We start from the raw sequence: 22,227 nt of genomic DNA on the forward strand, positions 1-22,227 counted from the left end.
TCAGAGAAATAGATGGACTACAGTCTGTAACTGTAGAACTACAAAGTGCACCTATATAGTAAGTGGAGCTGATAAAAATGGTCAGTGAGTGTAGAAACAGGGAGGGTCATAATGTTATGCTTCATTGGTGTAGCTTGTATTTTGGCTAGTGGTCAGTTCGCTGGTATTAATAGGAGCTTTTTTGTGCTTGTGTTTGACATTTTCTGACATTCTGAATGAATTTCTGACAGTAAATATCCTCTCTGAAGAACAACATTCAGGATATGAGGATGTGGATGAGGAGCTTCTCTCAGGTAAGAGGATCAGATCAGCATCATCCAGAAATTAGCTTCTGCAGGAGTGTCAGGCTGATGGAGTGACATGGAAACTAACTACTAAGACATGTTTTGTTTGATTTAGGTGAGGCGGGAACTAGAGACGCTCCAGAGAACTATGATGATGTCATTTCTGCTGGACACACAACAACTAGAGAAGCAAGTGTGTTCCTGTTTTGTAATTCTTGCATCACTCGTCGGTGCTACAACAAAGCAGCTTTGGTTTGGTTTGAGTAGAAAAAAAGAAATGTTGGTATAACGACTGATAGAGTAGAATTTATGCATCGAGATAATGATCAGAAACCAGGATAATGAGGATTAATCTCTCTCTGCTAAAGAGTCATAGCCAGGTGGAGACATCTGCTTAGTCACATACACAATAGAGCATTTAACACTCTTCTCCATGCATGTCCCATTATACTGTGCTAACAGTGAGTTGCAGTGAAGCTACTCCTCCCTTTCTGTATATTGTGGATATTGTATAGTAGTTTGGATTTAGATTACATCAAATTTACTGTTGTTAACTGTATACAGAACTCTGACACTGTAACAGTTACAACTGACCTTGTGACAAAACTGAAATTATGCTAAAAAAAAAAAAAAATTAAGCTTAGTAGCACTAATACTGACGTTTTTACAGAGAACAAGGTGGGGCTCTATGATGACGCCGTTCCTGCTGGAGAGAATCTACAGGTTACAGCAGGTTTGTTCCTCTAAAAATTCAAAATTCATGTGAACATGTCGTGAACCAGCATCTGTTCAATAGTAAAACCATATTTATTCTTCATGGTAGAAGAATAATAACCTGTTCACATATGCCTGTGCAGTGTACACACCAGAGAACTATGATGATGCTATTCCTGCTGGAGAGAATCTGCACTTTACAACAGGTTTGTTTCTTTAAAAATGGAAAATTAGTTGTGAACACATCATGAACACGCATTAGTTCAGTAATCATTTTTCCACATATGCCTGTGCAGTGTACACACCAGAGAACTATGATGATGTCATCGCTCCTGGACAGGATTTTGGAGATTCAGCAGGTGAGTCTCCTTTCTATTTTATTGAGGGGTAAACAGTTTTTTTTCTTTCTCACACACGTCATTGCGCAGTGCTGTTAGATAAACATGGATTTGCATCACTGTAACGTTACATACGTGATGAACGGCGCTGCAGTGATGCATGTATGGAGTGATACGCAAAGATGTTTGTCACTTACTGAAGAACGTTTACTTTCAGGCTATGATGATGTGGAGGTGTCTGAGAAAGAGGCACAGATCATCTGACAGAGACCCAAATAATGCGTCTACTCAGGAAATGACATTCGAGCTTCTTAAAATCAGCCAAAGTTTGAACAACAACAAATTATTTTATATTCTTCTTGAAGATGTTTGTATTCTTGTGACTGTGCTATTTTTTTACTCAGGAAGAGCAAAATGTTCTCTAACTAATTGCATTCTAAGCCACTTTGCTTTCTTTTTCAAAAAAAAAAAAAATGAAATTGAAAAACTACAAAGAAAAACTGCTTAAATACACACATTAGCTTTAATTTCATGGCCTGTGAATGTTATTTACATTTCATTTCTTGCTCTATTCATTTGCTTTGCTGCTCTTTGTAGCTGCTCATCAGTGAGGCTACAAATTCTGTATTATGCAAATGTTTATTCAGTTCAGTCCTGATTATATAGAGTAATAAGTAAATGAACAGCTCCTCATGTTTCACTGTAAAGAGCAGAGACAGATGAAGGTGTTTTAGGTTGGAGATGCTGATCATTTTAGCAGCACATAAGTGATAAATATCATGATGTCATCCTCAATAGTGTTTTTTTTTTCTTATTCATTAGAATTTTCTGGGTGGACGACATGATACAGCCTACATACATGATACAGTACTCCTATAACCAGCACAGCAATCGCAGCTGACCTGCTGTCTCAGCAAATGAGCTGAGCACTGACCAGTCAGACTGCTGATTAGAGGAGTAAAGCAGTTTGTGTTGCAGCCGTAGTCAAACTACATGTCAACATCTAGAGAGATTATTACAATTTTAGAAAATATCCATGGGAGCGGGATAATTGTTAGCTGGAAATTTAAAGATTTAAGATTATTTTGCTTCGCTTGCTTATATTTTATGGCCACAGAATATTTTAAAGTGGTCTTTTGATATTTTGTTTTCTCCTGAAATCTGGAGGTGCTGGATCCCACTCAGCACTCCTCCTTATACCCACCCTTGCTTCAGAGTATATTTTGCCTGATTAACATTTCAATCATTGATGTGAAATAAAAATAAAAGCTGATATTTTGCTGTAGATCATGTTTATAAGGATACATGACAATCACACGCTTTTCAAGGCAGCTCATATAAACTTATATACACATTTAGAAAGGCTTATTTCAATAAGCTGTTACTGGCATTAAGGCAGCTTTTGTCAGATTCACTGTCAAATTGACATGATGCCTTTGTGAAATGACAGATGTTATGACAGCTGACTTTTTAGTAGGATTGTGTCCATTTTACAGTTTATGTCCTGTTTGTAATAGTGTCCACTTCACATGCAAAATAAAATAATACACTGGACATTTTAATCCTGTGAAAATTTCAAACCCATTTTGTTGCCAGAAATGACACAAAATGGGCCGAAACTGTTCTACATCAAGGTAGATTCTTTATTGATTATTGAATATTGTGTATGGAAAAGTGACGTCTTATAGCACCACCGTCAGGAGAGAAAGGAAATTACAGAGCATCAGTGTCAAAACCCTCAGATATAAACATAATAGAATAGATTTTCATTCAGTGTTCACACGGTGTCAAAGCATCTTTGGAGCAGTGCTCACTTTTGTTTTGCAAGCAGCCTCACTTGTGAAGCCTGTAACTTACCATAAATACACTGAGGTACAAAGTCAGTTTGTTTAACATGCTGTGATTTCACCCTAGAAAGTGTTGTGACACCTGATGTCAACAAAAACCTGTTACTTTATGAGAACTGCAGCTTACTGGAATAAGATTTTATATCCGCATAAAGTTCACATAAGTTTGTCAGCTGTCATAAAAGGCTTAAAATGTTAAGATATTTTTAAAAATAAATATATAATTTAATTATTGAAAATGATTTTCATTCTAAATTAATACATCATATGGTCATTGCTGAGACTGAATTGTGTTAAAAGGTTAAATTTATTATAGCTGAACAGAGTTAGTGATTTTTAATTAAACAGTAAATGTGATTCCAAACTAGAAAGTGTTCTACAAAGTAAATATGCCAGGGTGGAGTCCTCTTCTTCACCATGACTGTCACAAACAGTGGTGTAATATGCAGAACATTATAGCAACTCTGATAATAAAGTGTGATTTTTGTCATAAATTTTTGTCTTTGGTTTTTTATTTTAATGTCTGTATAGAAAAGTTATAAAAACTAGTTTTTAATAAACTCTTTTAAACTGGAAAAAGACCAAGCAATATGACAGAACAAACTGCCAGGCAAATGGAGCAAAGGTCCCCATTTCCACAGTGAAACCCAATCTACACAACTCTGGATTTTTTTTGGAGAAAATCAGGCAGGAAGTCATTTCTTCTAGACACAAAACAGAATGCCTGGAGTATGGAAAAGAGCATATTAGCAAACCAGAGGAAGTTTGGAATAATATTATGTAGTCTGATGAGACCAACTCTGAACTTTTTAGTCATCATTCACTTCGGTTTGTGTGGCAAAGAAGTAATACTATGCCTATAGGAGGAGAAGAACACCATTCCTACAGTAAAACATGGTGACTGATTTTTGGTGGTGTATGTTTGCTTTAGGGACTGGAGCTCTGCAGAAGATGGACGGAAGAATGAATGTGGGCCAATGCCAATAGATTTTAGAGCAAAGCCTCATACTATTGGTCAAAAAGTAAAAAATTAAAGATAAGTGCAGATGGATCCTCCAATAAGATACTGATCAAAAAGCATAAAGCAAAGGTAACTGAGATGTGGTTTAAAAAGAAGAATGTGAAAGTTTTGCCATGGCCATCTCAGTCTCCTGACCTGAATACAGCAGAAAATCTGTGGATAGATTTAAAGAAAGCAGCACATTACAGACCGCCCATCAATCTGGAGCTAATATACCAGCAGAATGGACTAAAAACGATTAATGTCATAGTTTAAAACAAGCTATCCTTAGTCATTCTTAACACACAATGAATTCTGAATCTGAAATATGTTTTGTTACAAAAGCTGTTATTGCGCATTATAAAGGTGTTACAAGTTCATGTTTCACAGCAGAAACAGTCAAATGTCAGTTCTCAATTAGAACCCGATTAATCAGTTCAGCAAATCAGAGTGCAGCATTCGAGTCAGGTAACGCAGCACTACTGAGAACTATTTTAGACAGAACCTCAAATGGCTTCCTTCTCCCTACAAAGTGCAGAACATAGGTCTTAAAAAATGACTACTGCATCGTAACAGTGCAGAGTCTGTCTAACAAAGAAGCACTTTGGATTTAGACGTGTGTACAACTCACTTAGCGCACTATACAGGGAGCAGTGAGCCATTTCAGATTCAGCCTGATTTTCCAGTGTATCCTAAAGATGAGCAGTTTTCAGCACTTTACCTACTTGTTTTATGTTAAAGACTTATATATTTGACAATGCTGTAAGGGAGGGTGAGGTGAGGTTCATCTGATACCACATAGAACTTAGTATCGGCTCATCCAGAGATAAGAATCTGCAGACTTTCAGGATTAGAAAAGTCCACTGATCCTTTCCACGATAGTCAGGAGGTTTAAAGAAGGACTGGCACTTATAGCCGGGCCTCTCAATCATTACTCAAACACAATGTTGAATGTAATTATAAGCTTCATTATGTAAGGCAGAGACCCTTAGAGGGGCCGGTGCTCAAAGTTAAAATGGACTCATGGACTGAATAGGCAGAGCCAGCACTGCTGATAATACATGTATCAGTCATTAGGCAGATCAATGTCTTCGTATGTGTGCTATTTGATGGCAGATACACTTATCAAAACATTTGTCAGCTCCAATGATAAAGTCCATACTGTGGCACACAGTTTTAATCACTGAGTGAATTACATGGTGACATAAGTTTGATTACAATTTAAGCCAAATTCCTTCCAAGACCATGTGAGTCAATGAAAATAGCAAGAAGGAGAGAAGAAAAAAAACACACACACAAAAAAAACAGGGGTGTTCAGTTTTATTCAAAAGGCCTGCTGTGTCTGTAAGTTTCATTACAAGTGAGCAGAACCACCCATGATTTCACTGGATTAGTCAGTTAGCCTCCGTTTTTAAACAATTCATCATGTGCTTTGTGGTAAATAAAATGTTCAACCACATCAACCTTTTGCAGGTGAGATTGGACACTTCACATTAAACATGCCATGCTTAACCATTAAAAACCCCAAACCCGCCACTCAGTCAGGTATTAATAGGCTGCCCCTCTCTGTGTACCCCTGCATGTGAAAAGGATCTAAATGTAAAACTAACACAGACTGACTGTTGATCTATCTGTGAAGTGAAGAAACAATGCTTTATCTGTGTTCTCATCACTGTCACTTGATAACAAGCAGCATCTCAAAATTCCCCAAAATCAACAACCTCCTGAAACACACCCCTCAGAGCACATCCTCTGCATCCAAACCACAGCAATGCCTTAAATCAGCTCTGGTCCTGGAGCCGTACTGGCCTGCACATTTAGTGTTTACCCTGCACCCAACACACCTAATCCAACTGATCAGCTCTTTACATCTCATTATAGAATAAAAGTGGCTACGTTAAATGAGGAAAAGCACTAATATATGCAGGGCAGTGGGCCTCCAGAACCAGATATGAGAAGCCCTGCCTTAAATGACTCACACATCCCTATAAAACTGTGTTCTGCCCTCCACTAGAGTCTCCTTCTTCCTTTAGTCTGCTTTAATGGTCCTTCTCTCTCCTGTGCATCAACAGTGTGATATACTTTACTGTAATAACATGAAGCTAAAGGCCTATATCACAGCATATTTATATCACTGTGGTAATTCTGTATGTGATGTGGTAAATATGTGATCAGCTGATAAGAATCTGTTTGGCAGCTGAAGCTGTTCATCCTTTGAAGTTCTTGGTTTAGTGGAGGAGCAGGAAGCTGCAGATCAGCAGGTGTGTGTAGAGGAGCAGGAGAGAGAGAGAGAGAGCTGGGGATGTGGTGAGGAGGGAGAGGGGGCTAGAGAAGAGAGTCAAGTTGAGTGCTCAGTTCTTATCTGTATGTGTCGTTGCTCCAGGTTTGTACATTGGAACAAATGTCAGCCGTCAGGTCCATTTTACAACACAAACAGCAGCACATTACACAGAACTACATACAGTGAAGATACACAGGGCAGTATATACAATAAATACACCAGACAATAAACATACAGGACTATATATATACATGTGTGTGTGTGTGTGTGTGTGAGAGTAGTACACAAGTATGTGTTTGTGTGTGCGCGTGTGTGTGTGTGAGAGAGAGTAATTTATCAAGGTGTGTGCATGTGTATGCATTGTGTGTGTAGTTCATCTATGTTTGTGTGTGTGTGTGTGTGTGTATGCGCATGCAAAGTTTTTCAGTTTGTGTGTAAATAGTTTATCTGTATATGTATGTGTGAGTAGTTTGAGTCTGTGTGCTTTAGCAATCAGTGTGAGACTAATTTAACAGTGTTCATGTGTGTGCGTGTGTGAGTTGGTTATCTGTGTGTGTGTGTGTGTGTGTGTGTGTGTGAGAGAGAGACTAGGTTATTAGTGTGTGTGGGCGTGTGTGTGTGTGTGTGTGTGTGTGTGTGTGTGTGTGTGTGTGTGTGTGTGTGTGTGTGTGTGTGAGCTGGTTATCAGTGTGTGGATCAGCTCTCTGCAGGTGCAGCATTAACGCTGTATTACACTGGAGTGTTTCCTCTCTCTGAAGTCAGTCTCCTGTATGTTGGTGTGTTTCTCACCACACTGCTGCGAGCGTCTCTCCTCACACACACTCCTCTAGAGACGGAGGTGGAGTTCTGTTCATCAGCTCTGACGCTCTTTTGATAAATATGGAGAAAGAAAAAAACGCCTCCTCTGATTTGTCTCTGAAAATGTTTGATGATTTCCTCTCCTCTTTCTAATAAGGTCATAGTGAGTGTGATTGGCAGCTGTGGGGAGCACCTCTCTCTCTCTCTCTCTCTCTCTCTCTCACTCTCTCTCTCCCTCTCTGTACCTCTCTCTCTCTCTCTCTCTCCCTCTCTCTCTCATATTCTTCATTCTCTTTGAGAGAGCGGAGGTGAAGTTTGCTCTGCTGTTGAGTTGAACAGACTGTGTGAAGGTCAGAGGGAGATGGACAGCTGTGTGGCTCTCATTCTTCTGTCGTCCACAATCTCACTCACCACAGCTGGTAAGTAATTATTGAAATAAACTAAACCTTAACAAACCTCATTGAATACAATAACTGCTATGGTTTCTTTCTTTCTGTCTTCATTACTTTCTCTCTCTCTGATATATAGACATTGTACAGCTGGGACAAGGAGGCAGACGCTGTGCTGGAAGAGTGGATATTTTTCGTGAAGATGGGTTTAGAACAGTGTGTGATGGTTACTGGGATATGAAAGCTGCTGCAGTGGTGTGTAGAGAGCTGGGCTGTGGAGATGCTCTAGACGTACTGAGTGATGCTCAGTTTGGACCAGCATCAGGAGTAATACGGGAATATGGAAGAAAATGTAAAGGATTAGAGTCTTCAATCAATCAATGTCGAGGAAGAAATGTGGAAACAGATAAGAGTGTCTGTGATTACACTAAAGCTGCTGGAATGATCTGTTCAGGTAAACTGCAATAATCCTCATTTTGAAATGTAATGGATATTTTGTCTGTGCTTTAGTTATTTAATACATACATTTCAAACTTTTTCAATTTCAAATACATTACAATTGACTTTTACACTTTGACACAGACTGTGTATAAATCCGAGTAATACTTTAGAATATTATTTCTCAGCAACTATGTGCCAATAAACTATATATATATATATATATATATATATATATATATATATATATATATATATAGTAATTATCTGAAACAAATAATGTGTCATGTTTCATTACTAATGAGTGAACATGAGAAGCCATTACTTATTTCCTCACTCAATGACATGAGATTCAGACAATAAACGAATATTACAAAAGTACTTTATCCTATACATTAATTAACTTTAACTAATATAATATCTAACATTAATTTATATATTTACTAATATTAACCAGCATGATGGACTGGCAACCTGTCCAGGGTGCCTTCCACCAAATAAGCATCTCTGGCGACTCATGAGGATAAGCAGCTTAGATGATGAGTGAGTGATTAATATTAATCAATATGCTAATATGCTATATGTTTCCCTCCAAGTAGAGCAACTTTTTCCACTAATATACTAATTATGTGGATCATGATTATGAGAAGCCTATAGACACTTCAGTTTGAATCACATTGTTGATCCTTTATTGACACATATTGAAAGCCTGCATTATTACCCACTCGTGGATCCCTAAACAACCTGTCGTTAAATGAGATGTACAAGTGTGAAGGACTCATTTTAGTTCAATAATAATAAATAAAATGTTAAACCTGTTTGGTTTGTTGCTTCAAATGATACAAAACAAACAATAACTGATTGGGGTTTTTTTGTTTGTTTGTTTTTTCTTGCATTACTTGAGGGGACACAAAAAATGCAGAGATAATTTAAGATATCAATAGTCATGTCTTATCTCTTAATCATGAGATTGTAGTAGGTTATAATTAGTAGGGTAAATAATCACTTTACTGCACTTATTCAGTAACTAAGTAATGCTTAATGAACTGTTACCTATTTTATAAATGATGAGTATTTAGTAATGTATTATCATAATAAGTAATTAGCAGCAGTAAGAGTGTTCATTTAAAGTGTTAGCAAAACAATTTAAGAAGCTGGATTTGCTAGTCCACAGCATACATTTCCACATTGTGTCAGTCCATCTCAGATGAGCGTTAACTGAGACAAGTCTGAGGTATTTCTAGATGTTGATATATGGCTTCTGCTTTGATTAATACAGTCTTAACTTGCATTGCATGTTTACTGACCAGGGTTTTCCTAGGTTTACCCAAGCTCATGTGGTTATATTCCTTACAGCATTGGTTTTCAGTCTTGCCTGATGTGCACAGACATTTCTCTGGATTCTCTAAATCTTTTAGTAATTTTATGATCTGTAGATGGTAAGATCCCTAAATTTCATCAGTCATGCATTGAGAAACATGCATAAACTATTGAACTAATGCACAGTTTTTCGCATTTTCGCAACAAATTTAATTTTCATTAAATGCCTCTCAGTATTCGACTTGTTGCAAGGCTGAAGTTGCTCCTCATCCTCCAGGTTCTCGTTTGATTTGTCACGTTCCACCTTAAATAGTACCTGAGGTGCCAGACTGTACTGCAGATTAAACTTATGAGGAAACGTGCTGAGTGATTATCAATGTAAAGAAATTCATTAATCTCCAAATTATCGATGTCTGTCGATGTTTGCCGTTTCTTTATCTGCATTGTTGGTGTCCAACAATCTGTGTGTCAGTCTTCAGCTATAAAGGTTGGTGAAATAGTAGTTAGCCCCCTTTTACCCTGTTCTTCAGTAGTCAGGACCCCCATGGTCCCTCACAGAGTAGGTACTAGTTGGGTGATGGATCATTCTCAGCACTGCATTATCACTGATTTGGTGGTGGTGTGTTAGTGTGTGTTGCACTGGTACAAGTGGATCAGACACAACAGTGCTGCTGGAGTTTTACACACTGTGTCCACCCTATTAGACGCACCTGCATTGTCGGTTCACCCTGTAGATGCAAAGCCAGAGACAACGGCTCCTCTCTTGCTATACAGTATGAGTTAATCATGGTCTAGTCCTTCATCAGTGGTCACAGGACACTGCCCACAGGACGCTGTTGGCTATATATTTTTGGTTGGTGGACTATTCTCAGTACTCCAGCAGCACTGCGTACCACACACACAAACACACCACCACCATGTCAGTGCTACTGCAGTGCTGAGAATGATCCACCACCCAAATAGCACCTGCTCTGTGAGGGTCCATAGGGGTCCTGAGCACTGAAGAACAGGGTAAAAGGGGGATAACAAGGTATGCAGAGAAACAGATGGACTACAGTCTGTAACTGTAGAACTACAAAGTGCACCTATATAGTAAGTGGAGCTGTTAAAATCGACAATGAGCATCATAATGTGGTCATAATATTATGCCTGATCAGTGTATTTTGCTGAATTTTTAAATTGGAGCAGTTTTATTTCAGCAGTTGACAAAACTTTTGTTTGTTTTTGTTGATTTTGTTTGTTTATATTCGGTTTTTTATTTTTGTTAGGAAAAACCTGTAATGATTGACTTTAGATTTAGTCTTAATGTTTGTTGGCTATCACACCTTTGGGTGTGTAAGTTTGATTGTTGGTTACACTTTTCCACGATCTTTTTGTATTTTTGCAGCTTTTCAGTTGTGCATTTCTTTCTGGTTCAGGATTAAATGCAGTGTCTTGTTCACACTGTCAGTTGAGCTTGTTTGGTGTGTCAGTGGAGATTCACAAACATTCTGAAAGGAGCTAAAACGTAGTGCACTACTTTTCAAAAAAGTAGCTAAAAAGTAGCCACTACTCGTTCTGGAAAAGTAGCTGAATTGTAGCTAGCTATACATTTTGGGAAAGTAGCTACAAAACAGCTAACTACTCATTTTTCAGTAGCTATCCCAACCCTGACTAAAACCAGTACTTTTATCATGTTTGATTTTCATATTACTGGCGACCTGTCCAGGGTGTATCCTGCCTTTCGCCCGAAGACTGCTGGGATAGGCTCCAGCATCCCCCCGCGATCCTGACGGAGAAGCGGCTTAGAAAATGGATGGATGGATGGATGGATGGATTTTCATATTGTTATCATTAAATTATGGATGAACTTAAGTTAATGTGACTTAACATATTGATATCAGTAATAATAGAGCATTCCATGTTCTCTGTTTTCCTGATGTTAGAAGTCAGGCTGGTTGGTGGTTCTCGTTGCTCTGGGAGAGTGGAGGTGCTTCATGGAGAGACCTGGTCCACAGTGTGTGATGCTGACTTTGACCAGCAGGATGCAGAGGTTGTGTGTCGAGAGCTGGGTTGTGGGCTTCCTGTGGAGGTGCTGGGAGCAGCTGCTTTTGGCAGAGGGGAGGGTCAGGTGTGGTCAGAGGAGCTCCAGTGTAGAGGCAACGAATCCCAGATTCACTTCTGTCCAACAACATCTTCACTCAAACACGACTGCTCCCATGACAGTGATGTGGGACTGGTCTGTGCTGGTACGCACTGAATTTACTTTAACAAATGTCTTATTTCTATTTTTCAAACAAAATATTTAACATATTATGGCAGACCTTTTAAATACTGACATATTTAATATATGTTTCCAAAAAGTTGGGACGCTGTGCAAAATTTAAATAAAAACAGAATGCATTGATGTGCAAATCATTTAAACCTGATATTTAATTGAAATACCCATTCTTGATTGATATAGGATTTCAGCAGCTCAGCAGTTCTTTGTTGTATTTTATATTTCATAATACACCAAATATTTTCAACAAGTGACATGATGACTGAGCTGTTGCTAATTAATTAATGTAACTAGATCTTTTTTGCCCCACAACCCAACTTTTTTTAAAACATTTCGCTGCTATCCAGTTCAAAATGTTCATATATATAAAAAAACATTATATATATATATATATGGTTGTATACATTCTGTCCACTAACTGCTGGGATTGGCTCCAGCATCCCCTGTTGACCCAGAAGGATAAGTGGCTTAGAAAATGTGTGTGTGTCTTTGATTGTCTTTGTACTATTTTCAATTAAATACAGGATTTAATTCAGTTGTACATCATTACATTTTGTTTTTATGTACATTTTGCACAGCTTCCCAAGTTTTTTGGTAATCAGGTTGTAGATAGCAGGCCTCTTCTTTAAATGTCATGAATTAACTAACATTTAACAGCTCAACTTCAAACAGATTCATATCAGAATACAACTACGTAGCCAAGAACCTCTTAATGGAAATACATTTGCTTTCTTTTAAGAGATTCTTAGCTGTGTAAAGTTGAATTCTAGTATTAATTTGTTATTATCAAGTTTAAATTCAAAATTGCAAAAATACAAAGCTGGCATTAAAATAAAACAAACCCCACATTGCAGGTCTGATAAAGTAGTCCAAAATGACTGAAAGTTGCGCTCTTACCACAATATTCCAGTATTTTGCAGAAGGGGAACTAGAAGAAGTGGTCCACTTATCTCAATAAAAATTGGTACACCCTAACCCTAGATGTGAATGCGCAAAACAGAGGGCTAAGGGCTAAGCGGTAGGGGCAAGGGGTGAAATGGGATTTGACCAAAGTCTCTACAAGTGTAGAGGAGAACTGGGGTTGATTATCTGTATTAACCTGGAGGGGAACACCATTTAGGTCAAATCATGTTCCTCCCTGATGCTGCAGGTGTTCTTCATACACTATTCAGTGTAGATGTTTTTGATGGCAGGAAAACTTGACCCAGCTATAACATGTCATTTCCTTGTGAGTGTCACCACAGTGCTGGGAATGATCCACCCCCCAAATAATACTTGCTTTGAGCTGATCTTGCGTGGGTCCTGATAAGTGATCAATGGGGGGGTAAATAAAAGATTATGCAGGAGAACATTTGCACTACAATCTATAATTATAACCACCAAACGGACCTATACAATGGACCAGACTTTAAAAAAAGTATATACACACGCCACTTTCCTAATTTCCACTCTCCTAAATATAAGAACGTCTTTGGACATTTCAAAAAGTATTGCAGTGTGGATGAAATCAGGGTGTAAGGGGGAGCGAGGAGGCGGACGCACACGCTGAGATAAGCGAGATTTATTAAGTGCAAATCCAGGGTCGTGGTCAAAGCAGTCCAGGGTCAATGAGCCAACACGGATAGAATGAGGGTAAGACATGACAAACACCAGAGTCAACACATCAAACAAAAGACCAATACCAAGATACAAAGACTGGCGAACACAAGAGGCAAATACAGGGCTTAAATACACGGAACAATGAGGGACAGGTGAATACAATCAGGGGCGGAGTAACCAAACAGGGGGCAGGACTGAAACCAAAACAAAGGAGCACATGGACAGGACTGGGAGGGGCCAACTGTGACACAGGGTCAGGACCCAGAATTTTCAGAGCCATCTAAAACAGAACACAAGTAAAAGCAAGTGAGGTAGACCAGCACCAACTATGGCCAGTTAATCCACAGCACACTCCAGTCAGAGGGCAAGATCAGAAAAGGGTTAATATAGAGGTGCGAGATATATAATTGAATGTATAAACTGCATTAAAAAAAAAAAAACACACAAAGATAAAGTAAGTTTGCAGCTTGTACATGTGATGAAATGGGGTGTGGAGGAAAGCCTTTCTTTCTTCCTTTTCTTTCTTTCTGTCTCTTTTACAGGGAGTGTGCGGCTGGTTGATGGGGGCAGTCGCTGTGTTGGGAGAGTGGAGGTTCTTCATAGAGGACAGTGGGGAACAGTGTGTGATGATGGCTGGGATATGAGAGATGCTGCAGTGGTGTGTAGAGAGCTGGGCTGTGGAGAGGCTGTAGATGCACTGAGTGATGCTTACTTTGGACCAGGATCAGGACCTATCTGGATGGATGAGGTAGACTGTAGTGGATCAGAGTCTACACTGAAGATCTGTAGCTCAAGAGGATGGGGTAAACATAACTGTGGTCATTCCAAAGATGCTGCAGTCATCTGTTCAGGTGTGCTGCAATATTATTATATATCATTAAGGATTGAAAACATAGTTCATTCTTATGCAAACTTTGGTAGTTAAAAAGATTATGAATTATCTAGTGCATTTTAATTCAAACATTAACCACTTTCTCCATCATAAGAATATGTCACTTTGTTCCTGTCCTCTCATAATATTTTAGAAGTCAGGCTGGTTGGTGGTTCTCACTGCTCTGGGAGAGTGGAGGTGCTTCATGGAGAAACCTGGTCCACAGTGTGTGATGCTGGCTTTGACCAGCAGGATGCAGAGGTTGTGTGTCGAGAGCTGGGCTGTGGGCTTCCTGTGGAGGTGCTGGGAGCAGCTGCTTTTGGCAGAGGGGAGGGTCAGGTGTGGTCAGAGGAGCTTCAGTGTAGAGGCAACGAATCTCAGATTCACTTCTGTCCAACATCTTCACTCAAACACAGCTGTTCCCATGACAATGATGTGGGAGTATTGTGTGCTTGTAAGAAATCCATCTTTCATAGTTGCTCTTGAATTCCTCTAATTGGGAAAACCTGTGTTTTAATTTTTTTAGGGGTTAATTTTCTGTCTGCATCTCTCTGGCTTTACATTAATATACACTTACCAGCCACTTAATGAAGTATATGTCCTTGTATCTATACACATCCTTTTTATGTCCACTTATCAAATAGATGCACTTTGTAGTTCTACAATTACAATTCATCAGTTTCTTTGCATAATTTGTTAGCCCCCTTTTACCATTATTCAATAGTTAGGATGACCACAGGACCACCACATTTGGGTGGTGGATCATTCTCAACACTGCAGTGACATGGTATGTTTGTGTGTTGTGCTGGTTTAAGAGGAATAGACACAGCACTTTTGCTAGAGTTTTTAAATACAATGTCCCCTTACTGTACACAGTCAGAGATGATACCTCGCCTGTTGCTGCACAGTTTGTGTTGTTCATCCTCTCAACCTTCATCAGTGTTCACAGGACGTTGCCCACAAGACATTGTTGGCTGGATATTTTTGGTTGACTCCAGCAGTGCCATTAAACAGTTTAAAAACTCCAGCACCACTGCTGTGTCTGATCCACTTGTACCAGCTCGATGCACACTAATATGTCACCATAACAGCAGTGTCACTATAGTGCTGAGAATGATCCACCACCCAAATAATTTTTATTTACATAGCACATTTAAAGCCAAAGGTTTTTACTCCATTTACTCCAGTGATGTCCAAGGGTTTCTTCAGGATGTTTCAAAGGAGTGGCATGAGGTTCCATTAAGTTGCACTTAAACTGTCAGTTAAAAGAAAGAAAGTCTTCAGACTGCTGGGTCAAAAGTAAGTTTGTTTGAGGTGAGAATAGGTAGGGGTTGAAAGTGTGTTAGTAACCTGAGTCATAAATTTAGCTGTTGGCTCTTCTTGCAGACATCCTGCTGCCTGCAGATACAGATTTCACTATGTCCCAAAAAAGTTCTGATCAGTTTATGAAGTAAAATTAGCAAAGTACACTACAAGGCAAAAGCCGATACACATTGGATCCAATGCAAAAAAATGTGGATGTTCAAATCTCTGCCAGTTTTAAACACACATGCTTTCATAACTGATTGTAGACAAGAACTATAAAGTTCACTTATATGGTAAGAAGATCTGATAAAATGGACAATGAGTTAAGATACAAGGAGGTATGCTTAATGAAGTGACTGGTATATGCATCTCTTTCTCTCTTTTTATGTCACTCCCATTTTTCTCCCTGTTGTACAGTCAATGTGAGGTTGGTGGATGGTGGAAGTCACTGTGCTGGGAGAGTGGAGGTTCTTCATAGAGGACAGTGGGGAACAGTGTGTGATGATAACTGGGATATGAGAGATGCTGCAGTGGTGTGTCGAGAGCTGGGCTGTGGAGAGGCTGTAGATGCACTGAGTGATGTTCACTTTGGACCAGGATCAGGACCAATCTGGATGGATGCTGTGGACTGTAAGGGGTCAGAGTCTACACTGAAGAAATGTCATTCAACATTATGGGGTAAACATGCCTGTAATGAGTCTAAAGATGCTGGAGTTATCTGCTCAGGTAAGCTATTCAAATCTTATTACCAGAATTAGTTAAGTCTCATTTTCTGATCAACACTGATTTGTTCTCTTTCATCCATCACTGAATTCATAATTTATTGAATCATGTAGTACTGATTTGCAGTGAACCCTCCCTCTGAGGGGTCAAGGGGAATCAAGTCCCCCTACTGCATCACATAACCACTAGACCCCCTTACTGTAGGGACTTCAGGGGCTGTTCAAGCCAGTACAGTTCTCTCTGTGTGTACCCTACCACTCTGCATGTATTTTTTATGAATGGTTTGAGGAAAATGATAAAGAGGGTTCAGGGTATTTCCCCAGCCTCTAAATTCTCCAGATCTCAGTCTGATTATGAATCTGTAGAATGTACTTGAACAACATGTCTGATCTGTGACAGGTAATGTCTTGGTGCCAGAAAGCGCAGGATCCATTCCTCATAACAGCATATTAGGCAGAGGGTCATAATGTTTTGACTCATGGATGTATATGTATGCATATACATGGGTGTACTGTATATGTATGCATGACTCATGGGTGTGTATGCATGCATATAGACTGACCAGCCACTTCATTAAAGTCATTTAAGGTTCATCTATCAAATAATTTTATGACAACAGTTTTATATTAATCATCATTAATCACTGTTGAATGTTCTCTTTTCTCTCTTCATAATATTTTAGGAGTCAGGCTGGTTGGTGGTCCTCATCGCTGCTCTGGGAGAGTGGAGGTGCTTCATGGAGAGACCTGGTCCACAGTGTGTGATGCTGACTTTGACCAGCAGGATGCAGAGGTTGTGTGTCGAGAGCTGGGCTGTGGCCTTCCTGTGGAGGTGCTGGGAGGAGCTGCTTTTGGCAGAGGGGAGGGTCAGGTGTGGTCAGAGGAGCTTCAGTGTAGAGGCAACGAATCTCAGATTTATTTCTGTCCAACATCATCTTCACTCAAACACAACTGCTCCCATGACAGTGATGTGGGACTGGTGTGTTCTGGTAAGAGCTGCATTCACAGTTAATCTGAATTGTTGCTGCAGTAAAAAAAAATAGGAGATTTCCATTTCTCACTCTTTGTCTTCCTCTTTTCTACAGTCCATTTTTCTTTGCATCATTTAAATAAATTGAGGAGTTAAGTTTTCTGTCTGGTGCTCTCCCTCTCTGTCCCCCTTTCTCTCTGTCTCTGTTGTACAGACAGTGTGAGGCTGGTTGATGGTGGGAGTCGCTGTGCTGGGAGAGTGGAGGTTCTTCATAGAGGACAGTGGGGAACAGTGTGTGATGATAACTGGGATATGAGAGATGCTGCAGTGGTGTGTAGAGAGCTGCGCTGTGGAGAGGCTGTAGATGCACTGAGTGATGCTCACTTTGGACCAGGATCAGGACCAATCTGGACGATTGGTGTGGACTGCAGTGGATCAGAGTCTACACTGAAGAAATGTTTATCATCAAAATTGAGCCAACATAATTGTGACCATTCCAAAGATGTTGGAGTTATCTGTTCAGGTAAACTGTATTCAGTGTTAATTAAATGTAAAAAAAAAATAAAATGTCCCCCTTCCAAGGGTTCTCCAACCTGAAAAAGTCCAGTACCTATGTGAATGCAAAGAGTGTCACTCTCCTGTAGGCTTGTCGTAGATTCATCTATCTCTACAACTCAGTGATACATACCCAGCCATTACGATGTCTTGGGATTTCTTAAGACATGTCTAAAGACACATTATGAAGATGTCTTAGGACATCTTGAGGCAAGTCTTATGAAATGAAGACATGTCTTTAAGACATGTCTATAGACATGGATCTTAAGATGTTTTGGCTATAATAACATCCCAAGATGTCTCAAGATGTAGGATGCATATTCCTTTCAGGCACCACACTAGGTTCTGGGCTGGTCCACTCTCAGCTCTCAGTATCAAGTGGGCTTTATGGTCCAGACAAGCCATTACTGTGCTCTGCTCTGCCCGACCCACACCCAATAAATTACTAAATGGTGCTTACCCACTAGCAGCAGGTGTCATATGCACTCTTTTGCATATGTTCTCTTTGCCACCACAGTCAGTAGCAGATCCTAGCATGGGCAATGTTAGCAGTTGCAATAGTATTTTAAGAGCCCACTTTAAACAAAGCTGCTTGTTAATTACAGTATAGTCTCTACTTCATTGGAGGGGACACGCACCGCTGCATTATGAACTGCATAGCATTCACGCAGTTCACTTTTTATTTTTTTTACTGCACATTATTTTATCATGTATCTGTTCTATTCATGCATCTGTAAACAATGTGTGACAACACTTTGCTCTTGTTCAAGTTGCTCTTGTTTTGCTCTTTACTGTGTTTTCTAGTGCCACAATATAAGAATTTCCATGAATTCCGAGTCGCATGAATTCCGATCTGGCTGTTCAGACTGAGTCGCATTGTCATAGATTGTATACGGATCGGATTTCAGTACCACATATGAAAGCGTCTCAAATCAGAATTGAAAATGTCAGATTCAGTGCGGTTTTTGCTGTTCACACTGAGGAAACATTTGAGGGAAAAGATCGGATTTGGGCCACTTTTACCTGCTGTGTAAACCTAGCCTTTTTGATCCTGAAAGAAATTGCAGTGTCACAGTAACAAAACATACAATTTTAAAAAATACACATACATTATAAAGAAATAAAAATAGACATTAACTACAGTAAAATATAAGAGAATAGGAATAGAAGTATATATTAGCCTATTAGCCAAGTTATAGCTATTGGCCTATTTGTATAAGCATATTAGATAGATTTGCTGTATTTGTATGAGAACAGTTATTGCACTAAATGAGATGCTTTACAAAAGGATATTTCTGTTCCTAAAATCTGATTGGCAGAGCTGCCTTCAAATCTGTGGTAAATTCCAAGATATACCCACACCTATGACCACTAGGTATGACTTCCTCCAGTGCTGATATAGGAGACCCACTCACACTGCTAGGCTGACCCATTGGGAATGTAGGCCTTCATAGACTGTGAGCCACTGTAGATGACCTCTCTGACCTTTGTCTGAATGAGCTGCTAGCCCTCTCTTGTACACAGTCACAGTGACGCTGAACCAGATAGATGAATTTAAGCTTCAATCAATGCCATCATCACTGCCAGTGGCACTGGTTCTTCCCTGCATTGCTGAGTCACCAGCTGCAATATGGATTGACTCTCTCTGCACCCTTTACACCTAGAACCTTACACCTGGTGGTTGGTTAGTGTAGTGGTGGTGGTTGGTTAGTGTAGTGGTTAACACCTTTGCCTTCTACACTGTAGACTGGGGTTCAATCCCTGACCAGGGCAAGCACCCTACACTATACCAATAAGGGTCCTTGGGCAAGACTCCTAACACCACCTTGGCCTACCTGTGTAAAAAAAAAAGTTTACAAATTGTAAGTCGCTCTGGATAAGAGCATCAGCCAAATAATGTAAATGTAGAAGAGGACATTCATTCCCTTCCAGACTTTTATTTCCATTATTTAGGTTCCATTAACAAATACAGAAAAAAGCCTGTTATTTTTGGGCTTTACAATGTGTGAATGGATGATCTTGTAAGACAAAGTACAGAGTTTGGAACAGACATATAAAAGTACTCAGGAGCTATGCAGCATTTTCCACTATTCATCTACTAGGCATCTCCAAAGTGTCCATAACCTCTCCAACTTCTCCAAATATAAAAAAATATATATGTCTGTCAGAACATATTAAGAACGTGCAAGATTTTTTTGGTTGTATGTGATAGAAAAGACAAAACAAGGCCAATTTAGAGTAATATTAATATTTCTTTCAAGGAAATTATTACTCTATCCAAAATCTAAAAATCTACCCAAACTCTTCCAAAACACCATATTGCTGCTGTCAGAACAAAACCAGAAAAAAATTGCAGAAGAAACTGCAGGAGAAGCAAAAACCATAGTTTACTTTTGATGTAAGTCAATGGAAACAGACTTTTTTCCACGTCATGTTGGACCATTTCTGTTGGTCCATTCATCATGAAATTTGCAGACAATGTAAATGACAACATATATTTTCAAATTATGTCAGAAACAAAACCAGAGGGGATCACCTGCAAATGCTACCACCCTGCCTCCAGGGGCAATGCTACCTTTTCCTTGGCCTCTGGAGCAAGCACATCCTGCCAGTAGCCACTGCCAATGATGTCCTCCTATAAAAGTAGTGTGTCTGTGCACCATTAGACATTCTAAAACATCTCTGTTTTTTCCTCATAATATTTTAGGAGTCAGGCTGGTTGGTGGTTCTCGCTGCTCTGGGAGAGTGGAGGTGCTTCATGGAGGGACCTGGTCCACAGTGTGTGATGCTGACTTTGACCAGCAGGATGCAGAGGTTGTGTGTCGAGAGCTGGGCTGTGGCCTTCCTGTGGAGGTGCTGGGAGGAGCTGCTTTTGGCAGAGGGGAGGGTCAGGTGTGGTCAGAGGAGCTTCAGTGTAGAGGCAACGAATCTCAGATTCACTTCTGTCCAAAATCATATTCACTAAAACAAAACTGCTCCCATGACAGTGATGTGGGTCTGGTGTGTGCCGGTAAGTGATTTTATTTATTTATGTATGTAGTTAGTTTGTTGTTAGTTATTAGTAAGATATCACATTTTACCAAAGGAAACATATTCAATGTTCTTATCAAGTCATATAATGTTACCTGATTTAGTTTTGTCATCTGTTTATACCTTCATTCCTTCATACATTTACTTTCTCTGTCTGTTGTACAGACAGTGTGAAGTTGGTGGATGGTGGAAGTCGCTGTGCTGGGAGAGTGGAGGTTCTTCATAGAGGACAGTGGGGAACAATGTGTGCTCATAACTGGGATATAAATGATACTTCATTTGTATGTAGGCAATTACACTGTGGGGAGCCACTGACTATGAATCTTGCTGTAGGAGGATCAGGACCGATCTGGATGAGTAATGTTGACTGCAGTGGATCAGAGTCTACACTGAAACACTGTGGGTCACTGGGTTGGGGCAAACATAGCTGTACTCATCTTTTAGATGTGGAAATTGTCTGTTCAGGTATGTCCAAATCAATCTTAATATACATATTTTCTAATTAGAGAAAAGTTACAGAAAGGCCAAATTGCTCAATTCTTATAACAATATAATCAGTCTATAACAATTATTATTGTTATACACTGATTTTCAGACTTTGACACACATTTACTTAAAAAAATGGGATCTAACTACTCAGCATGTGACCCTCAGGGGCAGAGAAGCCATCTCACTTGCTTCTCTAAAATGCAAAGAAATATTTTTTCATTCCAAAAAAAAAAAAAAAAATGTTGAAGTCATTGTCATTAGGACGTGATTCTTAAGGACATGTCCTGTGAGTTTGTATATACATGGTACTGTTCAAAGTTTAAGGTAATTAAGAAAATTAGATTCATATTTATCATTGGGCTGGGTTTTACAAAAGCATGTTAGCATAAAAATGATGCTTAAATAGAGCAGTGAGCATCAAAAACATTCTGTCTACCAGTTAAGATGATCCTAACTCTAAGTTGCTTTTAGGAAACTGGACCATGGCAAGTAGGTGTTTATTTGCTCAAAAAAACAAACAAATAATTATTTCATAGATTTTTTTGTTGTAATTGATTTTCTTTTTTAACTTATTCCAGTTATGATACTTTTATAAGCAATACACACTAATTACCAATAAAATGCTTTTAAATAATGTGCCAAGTTAAATAAGTTGCCAAAGATATCTGCAGAGTACTGTTTTTTGATAGTTTTTAATTACAAGTCCAATTCCAAAAAAACTGGGACAGTAGGTAAATGCAAATAAAAGCAGAAAGCATTTGAAAGAAATTGTCTTTCATAGTCTCCTGACAGCAGCACAAAGAAGAGAGACATATTTAATATTTAATCTTTTTTCTATTTAATCTAACATAATTGAATATAACAAGAGCAATCTTGAAAGACTGCACAAGCTCATAGTCCAACAGTTTAAGAACAGCTTTTCTCAATGCATGATTAAAAGAAATTCAGATTGACAGTCCATAATACTGGTAAACGTTTTAGAGAAATCTCTGTGCATAAAGGGGAAGGCCGAAAACC

At 39.2% G+C, this 22,227-nt stretch overlaps 2 protein-coding genes across 2 annotated transcripts in view; both read left to right on the top strand.

Annotated features, from left to right (window-relative positions):
- The window catches only part of LOC108444120 (scavenger receptor cysteine-rich type 1 protein M130-like), a 78,171-nt gene extending 76,396 nt beyond the window's left edge, over positions 1–1,775 (top strand). The window contains exon 18 of the mRNA XM_017725103.2: positions 1,554–1,775. Coding sequence (XP_017580592.2) covers positions 1,554–1,600 — 47 coding nt within the window. The 3' untranslated portion in view covers positions 1,601–1,775. The remainder of the gene's footprint in view (positions 1–1,553) is intronic.
- A 5,848-nt stretch (positions 1,776–7,623) lies between these two features.
- Positions 7,624–22,227, top strand: part of LOC108444135 (deleted in malignant brain tumors 1 protein-like) — a 28,015-nt gene continuing 13,411 nt past the window's right edge. The window contains exons 1-7 of the mRNA XM_037538086.1: positions 7,624–7,681; positions 14,465–14,593; positions 15,862–16,170; positions 16,850–17,155; positions 17,351–17,659; positions 20,399–20,701; positions 20,887–21,186. Coding sequence (XP_037393983.1) covers positions 7,624–7,681; positions 14,465–14,593; positions 15,862–16,170; positions 16,850–17,155; positions 17,351–17,659; positions 20,399–20,701; positions 20,887–21,186 — 1,714 coding nt within the window. The remainder of the gene's footprint in view (positions 7,682–14,464; positions 14,594–15,861; positions 16,171–16,849; positions 17,156–17,350; positions 17,660–20,398; positions 20,702–20,886; positions 21,187–22,227) is intronic.

Source organism: Pygocentrus nattereri, chromosome 1, assembly GCF_015220715.1.
Source record: "Pygocentrus nattereri isolate fPygNat1 chromosome 1, fPygNat1.pri, whole genome shotgun sequence".
Lineage (NCBI taxonomy): Eukaryota > Metazoa > Chordata > Actinopteri > Characiformes > Serrasalmidae > Pygocentrus > Pygocentrus nattereri.